This window comes from Schistocerca cancellata, chromosome 1 (assembly GCF_023864275.1).
Source record: "Schistocerca cancellata isolate TAMUIC-IGC-003103 chromosome 1, iqSchCanc2.1, whole genome shotgun sequence".
NCBI lineage: Eukaryota > Metazoa > Arthropoda > Insecta > Orthoptera > Acrididae > Schistocerca > Schistocerca cancellata.
The window spans coordinates 643786026-643809622 of NC_064626.1; the positions used below are offsets into that span (position 1 = coordinate 643786026).

Below are 23597 nucleotides of genomic sequence, written 5' to 3' on the forward strand. Positions count from 1 at the left end.
TATGGTAGGGGGTGTTTCGATGCTGGAAGGTGCGATAGGGCTGTGAGAAAGTCGCCCATGCTCAACCATATATTCAGCAGTCTTAGTGGCTAATTAGTTGTTGGTTGTGTAGTTTGTTTTGGCATTCCATCGTATCGGCTCTGAATCTCCGTTTTGTGGTGTATTATAATCGATCAGTGGACATTGTGTGTAGTTTGAAAGGTAGGTTGCTCCTCTTAGGAAAAAAAATTTCTTAGATATATATTGTCAGTATCAGAGACTTATTTATTGTTCAGATACTGTATTTAAATTTTTATTCTTTATCTCTACCCTAGTTGATTTGCTGGACCTAGTCTTTGTAGCAATCGAAAATTTGTACCGCTTTCAGCTGTCAGAATAGTATGCTCTCTGCAGGAGTATGGCTAAACTTCAGTGGTGTCAGCTGATTGTTTTCACTTACGGAGTAAACGTCAGCCACTTTAATTTTGCCTAACGCCAACCGTAGGACGAAAACACGTGAGGGATATAGACAACGTGACAGTTAGGAGCTGACAAGTTTGATGGAATGGAAAATTCTTTTGAGATAGAACTAATCGGTATCGTTTTGTTGCAGGGCTCTGTCATGGCCAGTCGCGGTGGGGCCCAGAGGCCAAATGGATCAACGCAAGGAAAGGTCTGTCAATTTAAACTTGTTCTTCTTGGTGAATCTGCTGTTGGCAAATCGAGTTTAGTCCTCAGGTTTGTTAAAGGGCAATTCCACGAATATCAGGAAAGCACAATAGGAGGTGAGTCAGCATCGAGAAACGTGTCGCCTTGAGACTTCGTAAGTTCACGTATAGTTTGTATCTAATTAGTACTGTTAAATTGTTCTGGGACAAATTTTAGCGATATGGAGGTAGCTTTTTTAATTCTTTGACTGTATTGTGATGACGCTACTCATTGTGTACTGTCTGACCTGTCATGAGTGACGCGTTTGATGCATAGAGAAATAAAGGAACGTAATTTTAAAAAACATAGGGCAAGAAATAACTTTGCCGACAGTTAGGTATTTTCAGGATATTCCTGAGAAATAATTAATGCTTTGCGGGAACAAATTACTCAGATTAGCTAAGGTAGTTGGATGAAAAGAAATTTAAAACATACCCTTTCGAACAGTGCTATAAGAGAGATCTAGGGTATCTAAAAACTTATTACCTGCAGATTTTCCGTGGATAAATGCCAACATAGCATTGACATTGATTACGTCTATGCTGCTGGAATATGAGGTACCATGAATATTTTTTCACAGGCTAAGCCTATTGAAAATTTTACGAAAGTAAACAAATGCAAAAATGACATGTATAGGGAAATGATGTAAATCAAAATCTGTTAGCGCAAATCATACTATAGTTATTTGTACATGAAGTAGCAAAGGAAATGTTCTGTGGAACTTAACATACTGTATAAGGTGAAAGATTGCAAAAAGTAATAGTTTGTAATTATCATTGAATAGAATGGAAACAGACATAATTCGTTGGTCTGTTGTGAATTGAGACGAATCTGTTGCAGGTGGGTTAGGCCCTAAGTTCAAGCTGTGTCAACAAAATCAAATAATATGTCCTTTGCTTATCAAAGTGTAAATTGCTTTTAAGGGTTAATGGTTGTAGTTGTGTAATAGACTTCAGTAACTGTGCATTATGTTTGCATACATTTTAATTAAAACCACTTGAAAATGGTTAAAATAACATACCAAACTTCCATGCAGATTAAAACTATGCTGGCCCACACTTAGAACCTGCAAACTTGCATCCTTTTGTGGCAAGTACTTCTATGAGGGGTCTCTCTCTCTCTCTCTCTCTCTCTCTCTCTCTCTCTCTCTCTCTCTCTCTCTCTCTGGAAGATGAGATTTATTTTAACTTTCCAGGTTCTAGTTGAAATTTATATTTAATCTGATAATCAGTGGAGTCAATTACAGCTACTCAAGCAGAGAATTTTTTAAAATATTTCACACTCAGCTCCAAAATAAGATTGTCAGGAATCAAATACCAGTTTATACATATCTTTACCATAAGCATTTGCAAATGCTAGAGACCTGAATAACGAAATTAGAAAAATATTTGTTAGTGTTAATTTGAAGATGGACTAATACCAAAATGACTACTAATAAAAATTGATGTTTTGTAGATTATTAAACTGATTGCCATAGTTGACAATATACTCTTCTGCACCCAGGTTGCTACATTGAGAGGAATGATGTAATAATTCTTCTAATATGTAAATGTTCCTACAAATAAGGAAAAATTCTACTAAAGTGTACTCATAATGCAAAGACTGTAAAAGAATAGTTTTTATGTAAGCATCCAATGAAAGATCTATAGAATTACTGTGAAGACGGTAATTTTTTAATAATACAATAATAGTGTTTATAACAGTATGTACTGCAACACATTATTCTGCTAAAACATTTTTAATAAATTTACAGCTGCATTTCTAACACAGACTGTTTGTCTGGAAGACACGACAGTGAAATTTGAGATATGGGATACAGCTGGTCAGGAGAGATACCACAGTTTAGCACCCATGTATTACAGAGGTGCACAGGCTGCAATTGTTGTTTATGATATAACAAACCAGGTAAGATCTGCTATAAAGTATTGGCAGACAAACTGTAGTCACGTTGGAAAGATTTGTTTTGAAGTTTAACTTTGTAATAACATTTGCAGTAAGCCTCAACATGAATGTGTGGTGAAATCTATTGCGGACCTGCTTCACTAACATCTCCTCTGGGGTCAAAAGAAATGTTAGATAGGTTGTCAGCTTTGGCCAGTTATATGATGTTAATGGCTGCTATAAAGTCACCTTTCAGTACATATATTCAGTTTTGTTGTTAGTTGAAGCCAGCTAATGTGGGTGGGAAGTAAGGGAAACAAGTTGGGGTGGCACTGATATAGCTTAGCCTGCTTGAAAAAGTGCTAATCACATTAGTCACCGTACTGTTTACGGAGCTTGTTGGATGTTTCCTATGTCACTGATTGAAGTTGACGGCTCATATTGACATTTCTCTTTATCCCTTCTATGTATAGCTGACTTTCTTAATTTGAGATTTTCTCCCATGAATGTCTAAACTTCAAATTAGTATTCCAGAAACATAACTAGACACTGAAGAACAAATATTAAACCCTACTGCAAATTTTCCACGCCAATAGATGCTTTGCATAGAGCCAAAATGTAGTGAAATATGTTTATATGGGATACTGTTCAATTAACATGCTTCTCTAAAACATGTTAAAAATGTAGCTGACATTGTATATTCTCATAACTTGTAGGTATGTAGTATGAGAATTTGATTGTTTATGTGAACTTTTTGATATTTATTTGACTGTGTGTGCCCCAGAAATCTTATTGCTAAACAAAAACAGCAAATTTTCTAGCAGATTACTACAGAAATGAAATGGCTGATATCAGCATGAAATCCATGTAAATTGTATGCCAGGTGATGTAATAAATAGCATTCTCTGATGACACGTATGCTAAAATTCTGGCTTGACTTTTGTTCACTAAATTTAAATGATTCATTGATTTTCTCTCCTTCATAATTCTGAACACATGCCATTGCTAAAAACATTTAATTTTCGGAATGGCAAAATTGTGCAAATACTTCAACAAAGTGTTGTGCACATTGCCAGCATGGGTATTTTTAAATACATATTCTGGAGAAGGCCCTCGTATTGTAATTTGCTTAGCACTTCGCAGGTTTCAGCCTTAACAGGGGGTTATATAATGCTGTCTGTAAACCATATGGAGGTTATTTCTTCAAATGTGATTATTGATATAATGAAAAATTTGCTTCCTAAATGCTTTGACCTTTTAGGCGTAGTGGAACTGTTAATCTGTAAAATCATTGTGAAAGAAGTTTGCATCTCTTCATGGGGAGTTAAAATACTGCCCCCCCCCCCTCCCAATGAACAAGATGTGTTCATTAACTCATTAGTTAATACACATGTGACATGAAAATTAGTTTAGCAGATTAATCTTACCTTCAGTCAGCTGCATTCAGATGTCATGTAAGCTGTGCAGTCTCAGAATAGCTACTGAAACAGACTTCGCTCTGATGAAACCATCTTTGACATTGTCACCAGGATTTATACTTTAACCATACTTGTTTATTTTACTGGATATCTTGTGAAATACTCCCTGCCATGTCATTTTCAGCATAGCTTGCTGTTCTGATTGTTCATTTGCGTGCATTTAATATATTCTGTAAAGTTTTGTGCTTAAGGCTTATTATCTTAAGACTTGCTTGGCATTCAGATAAATAAATGATCTCTCTCTCTCTCTCTCTCTCTCTCTCTCTCTCTCTCTCTCTCTCTCTCTCTCTCTCTCTCTAACCAAAGCTCTTACCAGGCAAAGTAGTTTGTAACTCAGTAAGGTTACAGCTCCAATACTCGTCACTCCCATGACAGTGTAATAACATGAATACACCATTTTCAGAATTAGTGTGTAGGGGTAACATGAAGATAACAGCTTCAAGAAAAAGTAAATCATAATTAACAATTATGTGGGTTCACTAAGAATAAAGCTAGGCATCATAACTGCTATGTAATAATTTTTTCTGTTGTGTAGCTTTGCGTTTGGACAGCTAAGGTCCAACTAAACTGTGGTAAAGTCATTCGGCTGAATTCATCTAAAGCATATATTCACTATTAGTCAATGACTAAAACTTTGTCATAATTTTACAAAGTTAACTTCCTGTATGGTGGAATGTTTAAGAATAGCTAATTAGTGCTTTTGTTATTTCTTGGAAGATGCAATTGCTACTGCAGGTGCTTTTTCTTTCATTAAACTGTGATTATTAACAAACATTCAGTTAGTCATCTAAATGTAAATAAGTAGAAAACACACCTTGCGGTGTCTAAACGACAACCTGAGCATCTAGTCATTAAGACTTAAACCAGGAACTAGAGTGTATACTAGTAACCTATTAGTGTCTGCATTGGCAGGAAGCCAACTGTGTAGTTGCCAGTTTAAATCCTGCATGTAAAAACCCATCCTTGGGATGCGATTAATTAATGTAACTAAATGAAGTGCCATATGCATTAAAAATCTTATTTGTGAAGAGTCTTCAGTGGTATGTGATACATGTTTTTGTATAACTGTTATATAATTACGGGTTTGTTATTACATTAGTTTATTGTTGGCTCTTTATTCTACTTAAAAATTGTAATTAGAAACAAATTGTAATTTAATATCACGAAATAGAAGCTACAAAAAAGAAAAACTTTGTAATATTTTATCTGTAACTAGTATACTACACAATTACATACAAAATACATATTATGGGTCACTGAAGATTCTTCACAACAAAGTGAAACTCGTTTGGGACAACAGTCATTTTACTTAAATGAACCGCATTGCAAGAATGTAGAAAAAACTACCAAATGATGGAAAATATAAAAAGTGACAATGTATTAATCTGCCATGTGTAGATGGTCAGCAGTACAAAATCGGCTAAGTGCAGGTGTATGTGTGCTCTCGCACAATTAAGATTAGCACAAACTGAGAAAACTTGAAATTGTTAGCCACAAACTTTGTGGAAAAAAAAGTGGTGTAAGACTACTACAGTGAACAATGTTTTTACTGTTCACCAAGCCACTGAAAGGTAAACATGCACAAATTTAAGGCTTTTCCTTGTAACCGAATGGCTGCAAATTTACAGAAAGACCAGTTGTAAGACTTAGTTTTGCAGGTTGCTTCAAAGTATACTAACCTGGAAGTTGTTTATGTGATCATGTATCTTTTAAATATAATAAAAGCCTAGTTTCGTGGAAAACTTAACATAATTGCCTTGCTAGAACAATTAGAATGATACTTTGCATTTCTGTGCCAGCCAGCTATAAAAACTACCAGCTTGAAGTGAAGTGTTCATTTCAAAAATGAGTTGTAATTAAACAATAGAAAATCCAGGATGAATGATAAAGATCATGAAAAAGAAAGTTGCCACTCGCCATATAGTGGAGATGCTGAGTTGCAGATAGGAACAAGAAAGACTGTTGCGATATAAGCTTTCAGCCAATGAGGACTTTGTCGAAAATATACACACGTGTGTGTGTGTGTGTGTGTGTGTGTGTGTGTGTGTGTGTGTGTGTGTGTGTGCAAATGAATCTCGCACATATGACTACAGCCTCTGGCCAGAGGCTGTAATCACGTGTGTGTGTGTGTGTGTGTGTGTGCATGCGTGTGCATGCGCGCGCAGTCTACTTTTGACAAAGGCCTTATTGGCCAAAAGCTTATATTTGAGACTTACTTTTTGTTGTGCCTATCTCTGCGACTCAGTATCTCTACTACATGGCGAGTGGCAACTTTTCTTTTTGTGATTTTTTTTTTAAGTAGGATTTGTATGCTAAAGTGTGTAACTTTTTTTTTTCCTGCATCTCATTTTAACTATTTTGACTTCAGATGAGTAGTAAATTGGAAATTGTGTTAAATCCATGTAAACTTTCACCCATTACAGTGGCCAACTTCTTTTCATTGTCTCTTTACTTATTCTCAGTGTATCAACTTCGCATATTACCAGAAGTTACATCCTTAATAATTTTTTCTGTGGAACATTTTTTTCATGTTCTGCATTCACACAAAAATTGTTAATGTGCACTATGTCCCTAACATATTCTCCTTTTGAAATAAAGGTAAGTACACTCTGAGACAGTCTTCAGTGATTTTTAAAAATTGGTACATTATTTTTGTGAAAAATCACTTAAAACTGTTTGATCATGATTATTGATTAGCTATAAATTTTTGAAATTGCATAATGTTATATAGGATACATTTGCAAGAGCAAAAACGTGGGTGAAAGAGCTTCAGAGACAAGCATCACCAAATATTGTGATTGCTTTGGCTGGAAACAAGTCTGACCTTGCTAACAAGAGAGTGGTGGAACATGACGATGCGCAAGGATATGCAGAAGAAAATGGCCTTTTGTTCATGGAAACATCTGCTAAGACTGCAATGAATGTGAATGAGATCTTCCTAGCAATTGGTGAGTCAACACAGTACATGCCTGCCTTTACCGTCAGGTGTGCACAATTTTACTCATAAATTAATTGCATTTACAATTTGTTTAAACCTTCCTGTTGTACCTTGCACCTTATTACATTTGTGACAGGTTTTTAAATTCTGTTGGCTATTTGCATATTGATAACTGTTTAATTACTGGAGCTTTGAATTGAAAACACTGAAGTAATATAGAAGCAGCTAAATCAGATATTGAGATAGAAAAAATTGAATAAAACTGAAACATTAAAATGCAAAACGGTATACCATTAGCATTGGACTTAAAAGAACATTAGAAATTATGTTAAATGTACTCACATTAGAGTGCTCTGAAGCTATTTTGTAAATTAGCTCACAAAATATGATCAATACATAGACAAGTAATGAAAACGAAAGACTGAACTTGGGCCACACAATAAGGTATTTTGCCATTTTATTGTGTTGCTCTTGGAAATTAACGATGTTAAATTGGTTAGCATGCATTTACAGTTTCACAACTTTGATCAGAACACAAATACCACATTAGATACAAATTTAATAAAGTTGCTGAGGAAAGCTTTGCAAATGAACATAAAAAAAAATGGTGCTGAACTTGTCATACATATTGGTCCACTATGATTGTGTCAAGGATAGAAGTGGAAAATATACTGTAAATTGAACATGAAAGCTCACTTATTGTTGAAAGTACAGAGAAATGTGCTGAGTTGTTTACTTTCAGTGAGGTCAGTGGTCTTACTAAGATTCTTCCTGTGCAGGCATTTTGTGGTAGAATGTTTGTACTCATTGGCCATCATGTTATCAGGATACGCAACAAAAAATGTTGTTGTTCGGGTCTTCAGTCCAGAGACTGGTTCGATGCAGCTCTCCATGCTACTCTATCCTGTGCAAGCTTCATCTCCCAGTACCTACTGCAACCTACATCCTTCTGAATCTGCTTGGTGTATTCATCTCTTGGTCTCCCTCTAAGATTTTTACCCTCCAAGCTGCCCTCCAGTACTAAATTGGTGATCCCTTGATGCCTCAGAACATGTCCTACCAACCGATCCTTTCTTCTAGGCAAGTTGCACCACAAACTCCTCTTCTCCCCAATCCTATTCAATACCTTCTCATTAGTTATGTGATCTACCCATCTAATCTTCACCATTCTTCTGTAGCACCACATTTCGAAAGCTTTTATTCTCTTCTTGTCTAAATTGTTTATCGTCCACGTTTCACTTCCATACATGGCTACTCTCCATACTTACAGAAACGACTTCCTGACACTTAAATCAATACTCGATGTTAACAAATTTCTCTTCTTCAGAAACGCTTTTTGCTCCCCAAATAGCAAAACTCCTTTACTACTTGAAGTGTCTCATTTCCTAATGTATTCCCTCGGCATCACCCAACTTAATTCGACTACATTCCATTATCCTCGTTTTGCTTTTGTTGATGTTCATCTTATACCCTCCTTTCAAGACACTGTCCATTCCGTTCAACTGCTCTTTCAAGTCCTTTGCTGTCTCTGACAGAATTACAAAGTCATCGGCTAACCTCAAAGTTTTTATTTCTTCTCCATTAATTTTAATACCTACTCCGAACTTTACTTTTTGTTTCCTTTACTGCTTGCTCAATATACAGATTAACATCGGGGACAGGCTACAACCCTGTCTCACTCCCTTCCCAACCACTGCTTCCCTTTCATGCTCCTCAACTCTTATAACTGCCATCTGGTTTCTGTACAAATTGTAAATAGCCTTTCACTCCCTGTATTTTACCCCTGCCATCTTCAGAATTTGAAAGAGAGTATTCCAGTCAACATTGTCAAAAGCTTTCTCTAAGTCTACAAATGCTAGAAATGTAGGTTTGCCTTTCCTTAATCTATTTTCTAAGATAAGTCGTAGGGTCAGTATTGCCTCATGTGTTCCAACATTTCTACGGAATCCAAACTGATCTTCCCGGAGGTCAGCTTCTACCAGTTTTCCACTTGTCTGTAAAGAATTCATGTTAGTATTTTACAGCTGTGGATTATTAAACTGATAGTTCCGTAATTTTCACATCTGTCAACACCTGATTTCTTTGGGATTGGAACTATTATATCCTTCTTGAAGTCTGAGGGTATTTTGCCTGTCTTGTACATCTTGCTCACCAGATGGTAGTTTTGTCAGGAATGGCTCTCCCAAGGCTGTCAGTAGTTATAATGGAAGGTTGTCTAATCCTGGGGCCTTGCTTCGACTCGGGTCTTAAAATGCTCTGTCAAACTCTTCACGCAGTATCGTATCTCCCATTTCATCTTCATCTACCTCCTCTTCCATTTCCATAATATTGTCCTCAAGAACATCACCTCTATATAGACCCTCTATATACTCCTTCCATCTTTCTGCTTTCCCTTCTTTCTTCAATGAAATTCAATATTTCTTCTGTTACCCAAGGATTTCTACTAGCCCTTGTCTTTTTACCTACTTGATCCTCTGCTGCCTTCACTATTTCATCCCTCAAACCTACCAATTATTCTTCTACTGTATTTCTTTCTTCTATCAATCATTCCTTAATGCTTGCCCTGAAACTCTGTACAACTTCTGGTTTAGTCAGTTTATCCATGTCCCATCTCCTTAAATTCCCACCTTCTTGCAGTTTCTTCAGTTTTAATCTGCAGTTCATGACCAATAGATTGTGGTCAGAGACCACATCAGCCCCTGGAAATGTCTTACAATTTAAAACCTGGTTCCTAAATCTGTCTTACCATTATATAAATCTATCTGAAACCTGTCAGTATCTCCAGGCTTCTTCCATGTGTACAGCTTTCTTTTAGGATTCTTGAACCAAGTGTTAGCTATGATTAAGTTGTGCTCTGTGCAAAATTCTACCAGGTGGCTTCCTCTTTCATTTCTTATCCGCAATCTATATTCACCTACTACATTTCCTTCTCTCCCTTTTCCTACTATCGAATTCCAGTCACCCATGACTATTAAATTTTCGTCCCCCTTCACTACCTGAATAATTTCTTTTCTCATCATACTTTCCATCAATTTCATCGTCTGCAGAGCTAGTTGGCATATAAATTTGTACTACTGTAGTAGGCTTGGGCTTTGTGTCTATCTTGGCCACTATAATGCGTTCACTATGCTGTTTGTAATAGCTTACCCGCATTCCTATTTTCCTATTCATTATTAAACCTACTCCTGCATTACCCCTATTTGATTTTGTATTTTTAACCCTGTATTCACCTGACCAAAAGTCTTGTTCCTCCTGCCACCAAACTTCACTAATTCCCACTATATCTAACTTTAACCTATCCATTTCCCTTTCTAAACTTTGTAACGTACCTACTTGTTTAAGGGATCTGACATTCCATGCTCAGACGCCGTAAAACACCAGTTTTCTTTCTCCTGATAACAACATCCTCTTGAGTAGTCCTCGCCTGGAGATCCGAATGGGGGACTATTTTACCTCCGGAATATTTTACCCAAGAGGACGCCATCATCATTTAACCATACAGTAAAGCTGCATGCCCTCGGGAAAAACTACGGCTGTAGTTTCCCCTTGCTTTCAGCCATTCGCAGTACCAGCACAGCAAGGCAGTTTTGGTTAGTGTTGCAAGGCCCGATCAGTCAATCATCCAGACTGTTGCCCCTGCAACTACTGAAATGGCTGCTGCCCTCTTCAGGAACCACACGTTTGTCTGGCCTCTCAACAGATACCCCTCCGTTGTGGTTGCACCTATGGTACAGCTATCTGTATCGCTGAGGCATGCAAGCCTCCCCACCAACGGCAAGATCCACGGTTCATGTAAAACTGTAAATGTTAGTAGGAGAACACAAATCTAACATGAAATGTTAAGCAATTTGTTCTGCTGATCAAAATACTGATTGTACTATAGACATGATAAATACAGTGTAAAAGTTATGTATTGGACCACAGCTGCATTTTTCTGTGTGATGTGGACATGATCATTAGGCTTTGCTACTAGTGAATTATCTCTTTCCAACGTAAAGTGGACCTAAGGCTGTGCTACAGATCAGTCTGTCACCACAAGCAAGATTTCAGGGGGATCAAATATGCAACTTTAGCCTCAGTCTTCATAACATTGGTATGAAGGCTAGTCTTAGAGTTGGTTGTTACTTTTCCCCTCACTTGTAGTTAACTCTCGTCATAATAATGGCTGTAACTTTATAACACAGTTAATACATCATCTTAAAGCAAGGTCGTGAAATAAGATTAGCCAGATTAACACTTCATTCGTGTAGGGTTGTTGGTAACCAGAAATTTGCAATAAAATAATTTAGTCAGGTCTATAGAGAACAGTAGAAAACTACATTAAGGTGATCGGGGTATTTACCTTCCTACTTCTTAACAGATGAAGACAGAGGCAAAAACAGTGACTTGATTATAAGGAGTATTGGAATAGTTTTTGTTGCAAGAGGGAATACATTGATTGTAATGAAACATCCTCTAAAATGTGGGTTAAGTTTCAAAGTAGTTCTGCTGTACTTCGAGCACCTGTAGCCAGCAACAATGAAATATGGTTTACTGTGGTAAATAGTCAATTACACACATGGCATGAGATTCATTTTGGAAGTTAGCCCTTGAAATGGGCTTATTTGTAAACAAATTATTTGCATTCATATTTTATACACAGTAGGAATACATAATTGTCCAACAGATATGCTTTGTGTTAGTTAGCCTTATTGTAAAACTATTTTTATGAGCCATTAGCTTTAAGTGAGAGGGGAGAAATAAGTATTAAATAGATTTACTTGTAAGCAGTGCTATTATGTCCGGACATAGTGATGGCACTTTTGTCACTCCAGTTTGGAGACATTTGGTACCTAATAAGATGTATCTTTCACCAGTTGTACATGAAATGAACAAAAAAATAGTGATACACTTGGAAAAAGTTGATATGGATGCCCTACCCAAAGCATGTGACATGGAAAATAATTAGAAATATGTTAGGCAAGTCAGTCATATTGCAATATAATTCTACGTTAGAGCAGTTTGTGTGACAGCTTCCTCTCCTTTTCTTTCTGCATTCCAGTTGTTGGCACACTTCTCCATACTTCTGTGTATTTCAGCTTGCTTGTTGATTCATTCAAAATCTTAAGAGAATATGCACATTTGACAATACTTAAATTTATGTCAAAAGGTAAGTTTCTGTAGGTTTTTCAATGCTATGTCAATTATTTGGCTCTGAATCATTTCAGCCTTTAAATGTGTAAAGAGCTGTTTAACAGTCATTTCAAAAGAACTTTAGGAAGGTCAAATGGAGTTCAATTATGTGTACCTTCTTTTTTAAGCAGTCAGTAAAGTTTTGGTAAAAACTCAAACAAGTAAAGTTTTCATGCATTTGTAACAATTAGTTTAGAAAGTATTATTCTAGAACTTTGGTAGGGTATCTCCTTTAATGGAAATTCTGCCTAAAATTTATTTTCGTGATTATCTTATCCTTGCTTATTTCTGTTATGTAATGTTTCACTTTCTTGCAGCCAAGAAACTTCCAAAGAATGAGCAAGTAACAGGTGCAGGCACTAGTGGACAAGGGCGCAGACTTGTGGAGTCAGAAGGGCAGCAGAAAGCACCTGGAAATTGCTGCAAGTGATCCATTCCACCTCTCACTTACAGTTTTTCATCTTATTCAAGTCAAGTAAGTTTTTTGTTATTCTTGTCTAAAAGCTATCTGCAAGCTAAATTTACCTTCCATGTGAATACCTCAACTCTTTAATTAAAATGTAGCAGAAACTTTTAATTTTCATGAGTTTTCCTGGGAATAAGACATACTTCATTTAATCAGTGCTTAACCACTATATTTATTTGTAAATTTTTTGTCTTGACAGTAAAAAAGGCCCAACCCCTGACAAAGCATGATGCATGCAGAGATTTCTCAACCCTCCCTTTTCCCAATAGGACACACAATAAGTTCATGAAGCCAAAGAGGAGAAGTTCAGTAATCAGATAGGATGGCTTCTTCTACTGCAAACATTTTCTTTTAAAAGTGTCATTGATGACAATAATATTTACAGTTTAATTTCTATATAATCTAGATTAATCTGAAAAATGTTTTACAGTACAACATATCAAGCTTTTGTTCCAGGAGATTAAACTTGTATTTAGAGGTGACACTATTGCATGTAAAGATTCAAAAATAATTCTGTAGAAGTATGTTACTGAAAGGATCTTGAGAAGCACTTCGTTCATTGTGTAGGCTCAGTGCTCCTGGAACAGATACTGGTGCACTGGAAATATAAAAAGTCTTTGATAATCAGCCTAACGATTATCAAAGTGACTTGGAGTGACTATTGTCTTGATATTTCTATGAACATTTTAATCAGTACAATTAAAGGCAATAGCCTTAAGTCTAGTCAGTGTCAAGGATGCCTGAAAATATACGTATGACCTGCCAAACAGAGTAACCATTGAACCAACATCCTTTCAGGTCAATAAAAAACAGTGTGAAAATTATGTAAATTGTTTTAGTAAAAGATTGTTGGGGAGAAAATAATTGAGTCTGAATTAGTGGGGGTGGCATAGAGAATTCACAGGACATCTCATATGGTAACAGCAAATGTTCAAACAATAGGTATTAGATTAGATTGTTACTGCAGGTGCTGAAAGATAAATGTGACGCAAAAACCTACCAACCGTCAGAATTTTAATTTTGATAAGACATTAGTTATCGCATAGGATAATGTCTAATGAGAGGTCCCCCACGGGTGGGATTGACTTTTTGAAAACATATGTACAGTGGTATGTGTTGTCCCCGGTATCACATCTGGAGCCATTTGTCAGTGTGGACCCTCAATTGTGAGTAATTGATGAAAAATCATTTTCTAGAGGCTTAAGCATTACACAGTGGGGGCAAAGTGTAGTATTAGAGGCATTCCTATTGTGTAGAAAGTTAAGAGTTTGACTTGAACCAGATTCTTTGAAATTTGTTTCAAGCTTTAGTGAAATGACTCAGTATTTTTTAATCAGTTAATTTGTTTACATGAAACTTTATTTTTAATCCATTGGCATGTCACTTTTATCATTGTATTCACTTTATTTTCTGTTTTTCTTCCTCTTATTCTGTTTTATTTGAAAGCTCTGTGGAAGTTTTAATTTTTATTTATCTGTAATATTTATTCAAAATGCAGTTTCATTGTTTAAAAGAACAGAATGAAGTAGCCTGTTTAGGTTGCAAATGCAATGCTGTCAGATGTATTTTCATTATTACAAGCAAATTTCCTGGTGTCACAAAACCATGAAAACAAAAATTCATGTTACACTATGGACAAAAAACATATGATTAAATGAACTGAAAAAAAATTGCAAGTATAATGAAGAATAAATCTAAGGAAGTGACTTGAAAGAAAGTATAAAATGATAAAACAGAATAAATGAAAAAAAAGTTAATACACAGAAATAATTGAAATCACATGGGCAAAGATTTAAATAGTGATAGGAAGAAGTGTAAATGAAAAAGTTAATAAGATGATTAAAATGATAAAGTATTAGTAAACTGTTAAAATATCAGAAATAAAAATTATACCAATTAATTGAATAAAAATATCACTTCAATAAAGATTTAAGTGATAAAAATGCCAACAACATGAGGAGATACAAACATGAAACCCTCTCCATGTGAAGAGAGATTTTGACCACTAGGAAGAACCAAAAGCAAATTGAATGAGGAGGTTCCTTATTTGGCTGTTAGTGCAAATATAGATGAAAAACCCTAGACAGTGAAGTGGCAAAAGTGATTAAAATTTTAAATGCTTCAGTGATTAAATTCCCTTTGTCATTTAGACAAGAAAGCCAGAACTTATTTACATCTGAAGATCTAAATTGAAGTTAGAGCATTCTGTTACCAGACATTTTCATGAGCTGGTCATGAATCTTAACTGGTAACTTAGCAGCAGCAGCAGCAGCAACACTTCCACTAAATGGATTCAGAACACAGCTGCAAAAAATCATTTTTGTCTTCTGCAAAATTTTCTGCCAGCTGAGTTTTTAGCTTATGCAGATAAGTTGTTGTGTGATCTAAACTGTGATGAGTAAATGTCTTCCAATTTTTCTCAATATAATCTGAAGGGGAATATGTTCAAATTTATGGTTTGAAGGTCAATAATCCAGGTATTAAGCTTATTAATGAAAGCATGAATTGTCACTAAGTTTCCATCATTTCCTCATAAATTCACATTAGTCATTTAAATGGTAAAATAAATTAGCTAAGTGAAAATGATAATCACTGTAAAAATGTCAAGAACAGCATTTGTTTAGCCTAGGAAAAAAATGTTCGCAATTCATTTCACACTTCAAATATCAGGGTTAACGCATCTTTTATATGGAAAAGAAGTGATTTATTTTCTCCCATTTAATTGCATAATTTCACAAACAGCATATTCTGTGACATTTAGCTTTTTAAATAAAATTTACTATTTTTATAGCTTCACTAACAATTACATGGAGATTTTTGGCCTATTTTTTTGTTACAGGATCATGTCTTTGAAGAAACCAGCCTATCCATTCCACCTGTGGTATAAGACACTTATTTTCATTAATTAGCTGTTCTTTCCTGTTAGTGCTTTTCCAACAACACTACACATGGAAGAACTTTGTCCAGCCTGTTAGTACAGTTCCTACTAGCTTCATGAAAATCCCACATTGTCATTTTACATGACTCAGTATTATTTTACAAAACAACAAATTGTGTGTCCATATCATGTTCATACCTCACAAAACATAACAATGATAAGTTTGCTGCATCCATTGATTCATCAAATGGAAGAATTCCCATGAACTAACCTGGTAAATTATCCAATCATGAACACCTTCAGCCATTTTATCAATTCAGCCTGATATTGGTGTTAGAAAGAAGAATTTTTCAATTTTTTTGCTTCTTCCATGCCTATTGAAACACTGACCATATAAGTTGCTGCAGGCAATGTTAGGTTTTCAGTAACTGCATTGGGTTTGGATGTCTTAGCTGCTCTCAATGCTAAGAGATAAGATGCTTCACCTCCACTGCCATTAGTATGGCATGACTTAAACATAATTTTAATTTCTCAAAGTATGTAAATTTACTTCTGAAAAATTACAAGGGTTCATTTTTAAGAACTGATTGTTTGATATCAAAGTGTTGAATTAATTTTGATGGCTTTGTGCTTTCTTCAAAGAGAACTTGAAAGCAAACAATTTACAGTTGCTTTCTATCTAAAGGGATACAACACTAAGTTAAATAACTGTCATTGTAAACCTTATCTTTCTGCCAACAGTTGCTGGAAGTAGGTGGAGCACTTTGTGAAAAAACTAATGTATCCATTTCACATAAAAACTAAAGTTTCACAGTTGACTGTACACTAAAAGAAAAGGACTAAATGCATACTTTGCATTTGAAACTTAACTGAAGTTGTGCAATCAGAAAAACCTCTTTATACTGGTGAAAGCACAACTTTTAAAAAAGTCTCCATATAAATGTACAAATGTGCTCGGAGTTAGAGACCAAATCAGAGTAGGTACATGTAAAGTTGGAACTTGTAAATTGCTCATATGTACACCACATACGTACGTGTCTGCTATAAATGAAGCAACATAAAATAATAGGAATAGTTTTATTACATTTTTATACTGTTGACTTAGAGTATAAAATTAAAGCAATGTGATCATAAATGTAAAAAAATACTATTATGTAATCAGTCAAAGACTGATTCAGCATATGCGAAAGTCAAAACACCACTTCGTGAAATTGAAGCAAGGGTGCTAACATTGAGTGCAACAGGAATTCCACTATTAAATGTAGAAGAGAGTGAATAGGTGGAAAGAGTACATTGAAGGCCTCTAAGAGGAGAAAGATTTATCTGATGTGATATAAGAAGAAACAAGATTTGATTTAGAAGAGACAGGGATCCAGTATTAGAATCAGAATTTAAGAGAGCTGCGGAGGACTTAAGAAAGGAGGAATACAAAACATTCCGTTTCTAAAATCATTGGGAAGTGGCAACAACATGACTATTCACTTTGATGCATAGAATGTTAGTCTGGTGACATACTATCTGACAGCCACACAATTCTGAAGACTGCAAGAGCTGACAAGTGTGAGAATTATCACACACTCAGCTTAACAGTTCATGCATCCAAATCGCTTAAAAGAATAATATACAGAGGAATGGAAAAGAAATTTGAGGCTGTGTTAGATGATCAGTTTGGTTTTAGGAAAGGTAAAGGTGCAAGAGGCAATTGACATTGTGGTTGGTAATGGAAGCAAGACTAAAGATATAGATACGTTCATAGGTTTTGTTGACCTGAAAAGTGTTGGACAGTGTAAAATGGTGCAAGATGTTTGAAATTTTGAGAAAAATTGGGGTGAGTTAAAGGGGGAGAGCCAAGAGGGAATAAGAGTGGATGACAAAGAACGAAGTCCTCAGATTAACAATGATGGACCTCCATTTTTCTTTTGTCGGGCCTCCCTCCACAGTGTTTTAATTCAGACTCAATGAGCAGCCTGCAGGCTGTTCACCGATGCTACTTGTCACCCTTTGGTCTCTGCTATCCATGACCTTCTCTTCATCCTTGAGCATGCTGCCTGTTTGTCAAATCTCTTTGCCCAAAAGTGGAGTGACATCTGGAGTGGTGCTGCTCATAGTAATAAACTCCGCACAATCAAGAACTTTTGTGCAGTTTGGAGCTTTTCCTTCTGCTCATCTTGGAAGGAATCTACTGTTTTGTGCCGTTTACGCATCGCTCGTACCGGCTCACCCACTGTTTCCTCCTACGTAACAACCCACCCTACAATGTGGTTGTGGTGGATCCAGACTGACGATATCCCACATATTGGTGGAATGTCCCCTTCTTTCAGCCCTTTGTGTTATGTATAGTCATCCTGATTCCTTAAATTTAATATTAGCAGATGATCCACAGATGGTTGAACTGGTCCTCACTTTACACTGTGAAAGTAGTTTTTATTTTCAAATCTGTTCTACTTTAGATTTGGAGTAGGAACAGGTTGGTCGTGTTCGGGACTTCTTTTCCAGTCTTCTCGGTCTGTAGCACCATGACTGCCCCCTTTTTTTTCCCAGTTTTTGGATTTGGTTTCACTTTTTATGGCTTTTACTGTGTGTGTTTAATGTACATTGTTTTATAATTTGACTCCCTTGGCTGGATCTGTCCACTTTTAGTGGGCCCTCTTTTTTTTTTTTTTTTTTTTTTTTTTTTTTTTTTTTTTTTTTTTTTTTTTTTTTTTAACCAACTTCAGTATCGTGGGACTGATAACCTCGCCATTTGGTCCCATAACCCTTTTCAATTAATGAATCAATCAACAATTAAGTAAATAAAGGAAAGGTTTGGGAGTGGAATTAAAATTAAAAGTGAAAGGATATCAGTGATAAGATTTGCTACTGATATTGATATGCTGAATGAAAGTGAAGAATAATTACATGATGTGCTCAATGGAGTGAACATTCTAGTGAGTACAGAATATGGATTGAGAGTAAAACAAAGATCAGAGTAATGAGAAGTGGCAGAAATGAGAACAGCGAGAAACATATCAGGATTAATGGTTACGGAGTAGAAGTAGTTAAGGAATTCGCCTAGCTGGGAGCAAGGACATCAAAAGCAGATTAGCACTCGCAGAAATAGCATTCCTGGCCAAGAGATGCCTACTAGTAACAAAAATCGATTTTTAACTGCAGGAATAAATTTCTAAGAATGTACATTTGGGAGCACAGTATTGTACAGTAGTAAAACGTGGACTGTGGGAAAACCGGAACAGAAAAGAATTGAAGCATTTGAGATGTGATGCTACAGACGAATGTTGAAAATTAGGTGGATTGATAGTGAGGATTGAGGTGGTTCTGTGTAGAACTGGAGAGGAAAGGAATATGTGGAAAACACTGATAAGGAGAAGGGTCAGAATGATAGGAGATATGTTAGGACATAAGGGACTGACTTCCATGATACTAGAGGGAGCTGTAGAGGGCAAAAACTGCAGAGGAAGACAGAGATTGGAATACATCCATCAGATAATTGAGGATGTATGTTGGAAGTGCTATTCTGAGATGAAGAGGTTGGCACAGTAGTAGTAGTAGTAGTAGTAGTAGTAGTAGTAGTAGTTTGTTTACATGGGGTTCATAAAATATTATTTACATTCATAATTTTGGAGATGGGGAGGGGGGTGGGCTGCTGCAATAGCAGCAGGTCTGCGAAGCTAAAAAAGTTAATTGCTGCTGTTGTAAATCACATTATATTTGATGGCAGTTCCCTTGCCTCGACAAGGAAACGTTTGTAGTTGTGGATAGTGCAGCTGCCGTGTGTATTTGAGTACAGGGGTCTAAAAGCCAGTCCAGTTTAGATATCAGCTTTCTTGCCCCTTCATGATAAAATACACACCTATAACCATACTGATCTCAAGAATCCTACCCAAGGTGAGCATATTCTTCAGTTGAGGTCCCCACTGTTCATACAACATTTTCATTTCTATATTGGAAGAAATGATGGAGGTCTCTATATTTAGTCAGAGCTTGTTCATACTGTCTGAGCAATGCATCTCTCTTCCCTCCACAAAAATAAAGGCAAATAATTTTTCCAGGGCTATGTCCAGACAAGTCTTTTTTTGGTCACATTCAAAGGTCTGTCAAGGCATGATCTAATTGTATATGCTGTTTCAACAGAATAAGCTGTAAAATACAGACAGAGATCAGCAAATTGTAAGGTAGGCTCTTGATGAGAAACATGTTTTGGAGGTCCTGTATACACTATGTACAGGATGACTCCTTATGTCTCCATAAGGGAGAAAGTGCCAACTTACAGGCCCAACCGTATTTTAGATTGTACTTACCTTAGATCAAAGATTCAAAGCCCCGTATTAGTTCAAGGGATAATCTGGCTGAAATAAGCATTTCTTTTCAAATAATGTTATTGAGCATGTGTCCTGTGCCATTTTGTTGAGATGGTTACCCCTGTTATATATAATAAAGCAGTTAATTCAATGCTGCTGTAATTCTCTTTTGGTGGCTGCTAAGAAAAGCAAAGTGTTTACAGCACTGAGTGAGAGGTAATAAAATTTAAACCTGAACAAATTCTAATGTAAATGATTTTAAGTTTTCAGTTGAAGTAAGCTACAAATCTAGATGTAAGGATCCCCTGTAAACTGAACTATACAATAGCACAAGAAGACTTTCATTGTTCTGTGAACAATGAAAGGTTGTGTTGAAATATTCTCATGCAACATACTTTCCTTTTGAACTTCTTTTGCTAACTATTGGTGGCTGTTTTTGTGTGTATTTAAAACTGAATCCAACATTATCTTTGTTGAGAAAAGCAGCTTACATAAATTGTTTTCAATGTAACCACTGTGCCATTGATAACTTGAGATTGTAAATTTCTCACCCTACCTTCTTGCAAACAATTTCTGTGCACGTAAATTCAAAGAAAACATTTACTGGTGTATGTTGTCATCTAATTTTCTTTAAAATTGATAAATTACAGGTTTGTTCCATTGTTAGCTGGGAGGTGGTTATCCAACTGGCTTCTCTAATCCAGTCTGGTCATCTGGCATTTCTGTGGCTGGAAACATTCCTGGCAGTCAGAACAGAGAACCATCACATGTGGAAAGGACTCCTATTATGAATTGATTCCCATAAAAAATAAATGAACATTGGCAGTTATAGGTAATGTGGAAGTGTACATTTGTAAGAATATACTCTTCTCAAGCACTGTGAATATAAAATGAACAGTTGCAATGCTGTGCAATTTGGAAAAATGTTAATACCAGTGTTGTCTGCTTGTAGGGTCTGTGTAGCAGTTGGTATTTTCTAACAAAATTGTTTCAGCTTGTAAGCAAATGTTAATACATATGTATCTCATTGGCCATTGTGTTATCTGATTCATCAGATTGATTATACTTACTTGAAACCTATTTTATTATGCAGAAAATTGTAGTGCAGTTTTTATGTGAAAGTATCTTGGATAAATTATTGCAATCATTTTTCTTATATATCAGAAATGAGTTTCTAACATATTTACTATATATATATATATACATATATTATAAAGAATAGATATCTACAGATGAAATTTATTTAGATGTACAAATACTGTATTGCCCTGGTGAATGTAAATTTTATTCTGCCCTTTAAATAATTTAAAAGTATCAAAATGGTGGCTACATATAGATTCCAGAGCTCAGTGTTATACTAAATGGTTTAATGTTTAAACATGCTGCTTCCTGTAAGTGCAGGAAGAATGTTGTACAGAATTATGTGGATAGCTTATATTTATGAAGAATGTTCATAGTTGATATTGTATAAACAAGTTGGCAGTTGATTCTTTTGTCTGGCCATAGAAAAAGCATTTTAAGTTTATTTAGAATCTTATTTGTACATAAATTGTGAACTTGGAAAAGTTACTGGGAGGGCAATAAAGCTCTTTGTCTAAGTTGGTTGTTCTAAAACTTTCTTTGACCTGTCATCCATCAAACTTTGTTTGTAGGTGATCTAACATTCCTTACATCATCTTAATGGAGAAACAGAATGTGCTGTGAAAATCCATCCACTTGTCAGACCAGTAACAAAATGTTGGTGTGGTTGAAAACTTACAGAATTTGTAAAGTCATTGCATTACTACTTTTCAGAATATTAGTGTTCCCCATCTGTGCTGGATGAATATTAAAAATATGTACTACCCCAACATAGTGACTGGAAAACAGGTCATATAATCACTCCTCTCATAGTGAAATCTCTGAAATAGTTTCAAATTATTCCTTAGGAAATTTCAGTACTCGTCGTACTAGTAACCTTTTTAACAGACTTTAATGGTCACATACTGATTTTTATTTTTACACTTTTAATGTGTGGAGGTGCAATTGAACTTGTACTGTTCTGATTCATGATGGCTTTTTGTAGTCAATTTGATTCTATGTAATTAAGTACTGGATATAATTTGATAGTAACTGTAACATTCATTGTGATGCTACACATATACAATACATATATATTTTTAAGATCCAATTATCAGTTGTGTACATAACTGTAAAAATGTATGACCTGTTTTTTCTCTTATTAAAGATACGTATATTCTAAATTTGTTTCGTTATTAAACTAATATTTTCTTGCTGTTACATAAAATTTATCTAAAATAACAAGTGCATGTTGCAAAATGTAGTGCACAACTTTCAGTTGAAGATAGTTTACATGTGAAAAGTTTTAAATTTGCATATAAAATACTTTTTTCCCCTCATTTAACAAAGTTGTGACTCAAGAATTTGCTTCTTGTTGACACATTTGTTGATTTGAGAGGTATTGTATGAAATACAACCCTTGAATTATAATGCTCTCAATTTGACAAAATACAAAAGTTTAATCTGCCAAAAATTTGACACCATTTGTCTAGAAATTTAGGAACAAACATACTGGATTTCTACATAGAAAATAACTACTTGGCACACAAAGGCTCTGTCAGGTAAGCAGTGTTGAATCTGTGCTGCAGTATGTGACTTTATTTTACAAAGAACTGAACAAATGTTCATTTGACATGTCCATAAAGTGGTCACACAGTCAATCAAGCAAATAATAAATTCTATTTACATCAACTACATTTGTGGACAGAGCTGCTGTAGCCTCAATTTCAGTTAATTTGATCTGTGGCAAGAGGTTCTCCCAACTCAAACCCATGCCACAAGAATCGTATGCCTGTGCAAGACCTGTCCAAGCCACCCAGTCAGAACTTTCTGCTTCAGTCCGCACACAGGCTTACCTTCCTTCATCAGAGGCAGTGCCACATACCAGCTCTGCAATTACTGCACAGTTTGTCATGGTGGTACAACAATCAGCTCTCAACTAGAATGGGCACCACCAAACAGTAGTATATAACCAGCTTTTAACTAGAATGAATGACCACCAAACAGTAGCCAAGAACAAAATTGACCATCTAGTGGCACAACATGTAACTAACCACAGCAGGTTAATTTCAATGGCAGCATCATAACATGGGTCATCTGTATCTATCCCTCAAACACCAGCTTTTCTGAACTACACATTCATTCTGACATTGGCCAGAAACTTACCATTCTCAATTTATATGTGTGAAGTGAAGCATGTTTCTCAGAATTATCGACGGTTTGAAAAATTAGTATCTGAAATAACAAATACCTGGTTTTAATAACCAATCCAATCACTTACGAGGTATGGAATGGAGGATTTTCATTCCAAAGTGGGAATAGTGGTTTTCATAACTTAGTCATCTTTTAGGTTGTGACCCATGGGCCTTTTGCTTCAAGGGAAACTGTCCTCATTGGTAGTGAGGTGTTTTCCTAGATACATTTTTGCCTTAGTCTAGCAGCATCTTAATAATGCTGTTATTAGTATCAAAAGAAAAATTAGAATATGAGAAATCAATTCTGGTTAACAATTCTAACTCCTAACTTTTTCGTTCCATGATAAATTCGTTCAACATGTTTTCCAGTTTTACTCTACTGTTCTATAATTTACATTGGAAATGTCCATTTTCTTCCATTTATTTTCATGGTTTAGCTAAGAATATGTAACCTGCTGCAGATCTTTGAATTCTCATCTGGCAGTCAAGTATATACTTCAGACTTGCTCCACTACTGTCAGAGTGTTTCTAACTTGAAGAATGTG

At 35.6% G+C, this 23597-nt stretch overlaps 1 protein-coding gene across 2 annotated transcripts; it reads left to right on the plus strand.

Annotated features, from left to right (window-relative positions):
- The first annotated feature begins 14 nt into the window (after positions 1 to 14).
- On the plus strand, positions 15 to 22041 carry LOC126183367 (ras-related protein Rab-5C). 2 transcript variants are annotated; one of them, XM_049925299.1, is made up of 6 exons: positions 15 to 201; positions 593 to 764; positions 2441 to 2592; positions 6778 to 6994; positions 12474 to 12631; positions 20449 to 22041. In XM_049925299.1, the coding sequence occupies exons 2-5, from the start codon at positions 602 to 604 to the stop codon at positions 12584 to 12586; spliced, it is 645 nt and encodes a 214-aa protein (XP_049781256.1). In that variant the 5' UTR covers positions 15 to 201; positions 593 to 601; the 3' UTR covers positions 12587 to 12631; positions 20449 to 22041. The 2 variants fall into 2 exon arrangements, with proteins under 2 accessions (XP_049781256.1, XP_049781263.1); XM_049925306.1 differs by lacking the exon at positions 15 to 201 and adding an exon at positions 345 to 495.
- Positions 22042 to 23597: the final 1556 nt, after the last annotated feature.

Excerpts from the sequence above, each read along its gene's own strand:
- LOC126183367 (XM_049925299.1), top strand. The coding sequence starts at position 602 with ATGGCCAGTCGCGGTGGGGCCCAGAGGCCAAATGGATCAACGCAAGGA. Across the intron at positions 2,593-6,777 it reads TTTATGATATAACAAACCAG|GATACATTTGCAAGAGCAAA; the intron begins GTAAGATCTGCT and ends AATGTTATATAG. Across the intron at positions 6,995-12,473 it reads TGAGATCTTCCTAGCAATTG|CCAAGAAACTTCCAAAGAAT; the intron begins GTGAGTCAACAC and ends ACTTTCTTGCAG.